General features: G+C 37.5%; 1 protein-coding gene across 1 annotated transcript in view; it reads right to left on the bottom strand.

Moving 5' to 3' along the window:
* The window catches only part of MRPS36 (mitochondrial ribosomal protein S36), a 9,328-nt gene that overhangs the window by 3,554 nt on the left and 1,431 nt on the right, over positions 1-4,343 (bottom strand). The window contains exons 2-3 of the mRNA XM_015829929.1: positions 1,761-1,824; positions 579-781 (exon numbers count right to left, since the gene is read on the bottom strand). Of these exons, the coding sequence (XP_015685415.1) occupies positions 579-781; positions 1,761-1,824 (267 nt within the window). The remainder of the gene's footprint in view (positions 1-578; positions 782-1,760; positions 1,825-4,343) is intronic.

Here is a 4,343-nt window from a genome sequence, read left to right on the forward strand (position 1 = left end):
GCGCCGCCGCCGCCTCGAGTATAAGCCGAGGGGGGCATTTTTCAGCCCCAAAAATGGGCTGAAAAACTCGGCTTATACTCGAGTATATACGGTATTTTTCCACTGAATTTATTTGGTTCTTCATCTGTGGTTTCAGTTTGGCTGATATGCTATTGAGAGAGTTAGAATTTTTAATTGTTTAAACCATATTATGGTGCTGAAAAGATGGATTCATATTGACAAGGACTTTGTTTTGCAATAGGCAGTCCATTCCTGGTTTAAATCAAGCCTCTTAATATTTTTTTGGGAGGATCTAGAGATTATTCCAACTGAAATTCATCAGCTAATCATTAGAAATCCATAGTGTGAAATAAAACCAATACAATGCTAAATATTAGTATGACTAAAGTCTAGTTTCAACCTTCTATGATTTTATTGTCCTGCTTCTATAGCACCATACACACCTAAAGAACTGGTTTCTCATCACAAAAAGCAAACCACACATAGTCTAAATTTTTATTTAATCATTTGATTTTTTTAAAAAAGTAAGGCTTTGAAAAGAACACTAATATTTTAATTTTAAAAAAATGAGAACTTACTTGAATGTATTCCATCTCTTCAACTGACATGGGTTTCCTCCTGAATTTCTGAGGTAAAGTTCTTATTAATTCTGCTGTGTCAGGTATACCTTGTGTTCTACCAGTAAATAAAGTATTTTGAAAAGATGGTGCTTTGTTTTCTGCAGAAAATTGTGAGGCTGTCCCATGAAGCGGAGGCACTCTTGAATGTAGAGACTCTTGCACTGGAACAATAAGAAACTAAATTATATTAGCAAAAAAACTCTGGATGCCCTACATCATGACTAACCATGTTGGTCTATTGCAGCAAAACACTGCAGCTACCTCAAAGGCTCAATAGAGTTTCCTGATCTGGCCTACCTCAATGGGCTGACAATGTCAATCTGGTCTTGATCATTGGTCATGCAGATATGATAAGAGGATTGTAATCTAGCACATATGGAGAGTCAAGGATTAAGGAAGGTTGGCGTATACACATCATGTAAACCACTGAAGTTAAATGGTTAATTCAAAAAAGAATTAACTGAGAGTGAGACTCTAATTAAAGCTTAGAAGTACCCAGAAGAAACAGTTACATTTGTGCATAACAGTGAATACTGTCAGCATCTTAGTGATGTGAAAAAATATTTTATATATCAAATTTTTATTTTTTTATTTCCCACTTTTACAATTTTTACAAATAATTCAGGCAGCGAACATATCCAACACATCTTCCTCCTCTTTTCCCCATAACAATAATCCTGTGAGGTGAGTTGGGCTAAGAGAGTAACTGGCCCAAGGTCACCCAGCTGGCTTTCATAACTAAGGTGGGACTTGAACTAATGGTCTCTTGCTTTCTAGCCCTGTGCCTTAACCAATAGACCAGGGGTAGGCAATCTCGGCTCTTTTATGACTCATGGACTTCAACTCACAGAATTCCTGAGTCAGCTATGCTGACTCAGGAATTCTGGGAGTTGAAGTCCATGAGTCTAATAAAAGAGCCGAGATTGCCTACCTCTGCACAAGACCAAACTGCCCATCTCCCTCACAGAGCAATACTGTTATAAATTAGGGGTTATAGTTAGAAAACATTATATTGGGTTCACATATCATGCTAACCTATAATGTGAATTATAAACAATGAATTGCAATTTAAATTTCTTGAGCATAAATTATGGCAAGACATGGCATGGCACCATGTGCACTTAGTAAAGACATACTTACTTTTAGATTTTAGAGTACTTTTTCTGTCTGGAAACTTAATCAGTGGTGTATGTGGTTTGACTACCTAAAGAAATGAAAAAGCAAGTCAGTATATACATTTATATATGCGTGCAGTTCTGCCAAGAAAGGATAAAATTTATATCCCCTTTTAGACTGAGAGCCAAGCTGATGGATTAAAGATGCTGGATTAGAAACCAGAAGCTTGTGAATTCTAGTCCTTCCTTAGGCATAAAAGGTGATTCTTTCAGCACAACCCACAACAACATTGCTGTGAGGAAAAAAGGTAAGAGCGTTATGCACATTGCCTTGATTTGTAGAAAACAAAGATGAGGTATAATAATAACGATGATGTAATGTTTCAATGGACATTAAGTGGAAGCTCATATAGAATCAACTGAACCTGTCAGAACCCTCCATTATTAATTACTGGTTATTAATCATTCGTATTCTCTGGGCTTCCACTGTTCAGGTTCTATTCTCTTGGGGGAGAGGGAGTGAGATCAGGGGCTTGTAGTGCATGTAGTACATTTCCTCTATTTGCTTTGATGTCTTCACTATGGGGTGTGAAAGGAATGCCTCGGGCCATCTGCCTAGGCACAGGAGGAGGAACCAGAGAAGACCTAACAACTTTGAGAGAGGGGTCTTATCAGCCCAAATTCCCACAGCTCGATGGCACCTGTGGATTGGCCTGTTTGAACTGATCGGATGGACAGTTGGGGTGGGGTTATTACTTCGTGGGTTTAACCTATTGATTTGGGCAAGAAGCCCTTGGATCCTGCCTAGCTTTCCTGCATTCTGTATCTGCCAATAAAAGTTCCTTTTGAAATGCCAGTTTCAAGAGTTCTGCTTTCTTGGTAGAGGAACGGAGGCAGGGAAACCAAAACCTAATAATTTAGGACTGGATTATATCTACTTTTACAAAACTGCTTTACTTTTGCAATTTTAAAAAGTTGATACAAAACAAGAAAATCCCTTCTCTTGTCTCTCCTTGCCACAATTTGATGGAAAATCTGTTATTAGTAAATATATATGAATCTTGTTTTATCAGGCAAAGTAAAGCTCAAATACCAATATATTTGGGTTAAGAATTTAAAGAACAATCCTACTGATTTTATTAAACATTCCTCTAGTCGAATTTTTTAGTCTAAGAGACGTGGCTGGGGAAGGGCAAAGGGGAACCAATGTCCTCAGTTGTTATGGGGAACCAAGAGGAAGAAAGGAAAAGGAAAATTGGGAGAAGGGTGAGCAGGCTAATAAGGTATGTATTGGGACATTCATGACTGAAGGATAGAAGGCAATCAGAAGGTGGGAAGGGAAGAGCTATCCTTATTGAACAGGCAGTGGCTAATGGGAGGAAGATGGGGGTGTATTGGGACAGTAGTGGAGGACAGAGGAGGGAAGATTCTGGGATATTTGGCATCCTTGCTGGCTGAAGGGTATCACTGATATTAACAACGGTGACTGTGGGTAGAGAAGAAAAATGCTAAGGAAGAAGGCAGACTGGTAACTATTCTGCACGAGGAATGGAAAGGAATGCAAGGACACTATGTGCCAGCTTTGCCCTTTTTCCTTATTCAGATTTTTTCATATAAAATCTGAAACATTTTGAGTTTGGGGTTTTACAGAATCGTGTCGGATCTGAAATGGTTCAATAGAACCCGTGAAATGTGAAAATTTGTTCCAGATTCAAAAACCATTTTCCCCATTTTATGCACACCAACATTTTCGTTAAATACCTATTTTTATTTTTGATCCAAGTTATCTTGTATTTGCACAGTCAAAGCATGAACAGACTTCATATCACCATTAGAGTTACAGAAACAAAAAACCTGAGATATTTTAGAAATGAAGTACACATTATTCAGTGGATCCACAATAATTGTTAAACTGCTGTAAGGCTCAGGGGTAAATCTAACAATTGAGCAGGTGGAGAGAAGAAAATGAATGGAAAAGTCAGCATATGAGGGAGGGAGGAGGACAGATACATGCAACAGAAAAAAAAACTATCACCAGGTCTTAATATTAGTTTTTAAATTTTAAAAACCACTCCCCCACAATAGAAATGAGGATCACCCATAGAAACTGAAGGAGAATCATAGGCCATTTAAACTGCTGGTACTAATCTTCTGCTTAGTGCAGAAGCATCCCAGATAGATATCTATCAAGACTCTGCTTGAATACATCCAATGGTCGAGTCCATCATATTCAAAATAGCCAATAAAGGCAGCATGTTTAGTAGGCAGAGAATGGGAGAATAGATGTGAGAAAAAGGAGATATATCCCAGCCAATACATTTTATATGTTAAGTAACCCCAACAGAACTTGCTGCACCTCAGTTTTCAACAAATCCAGCCAATAAGATCAGTAGGAAGAGATTAGATATATTAGATAAACCTTTGTCATTTTTTACTGTGAGCACACATTAAAAATGAAATTTAGTTGCTTGCTCTCAAAAGTGCACACATACATAACACACATTTAAATATGCTATATACAACATATGTATAAACTTTCATCCTTACATATAAATAACATAAATATTAATCACTGTCCATCTTGAATACATAACCAAGTATTGTAAGA

The sequence above is a fragment of the Protobothrops mucrosquamatus genome, unplaced genomic scaffold (genome assembly GCF_001527695.2).
Source record: "Protobothrops mucrosquamatus isolate PMUCROS unplaced genomic scaffold, P.Mucros_1.0 scaffold_239, whole genome shotgun sequence".
Classification (NCBI taxonomy): domain Eukaryota; kingdom Metazoa; phylum Chordata; class Lepidosauria; order Squamata; family Viperidae; genus Protobothrops; species Protobothrops mucrosquamatus.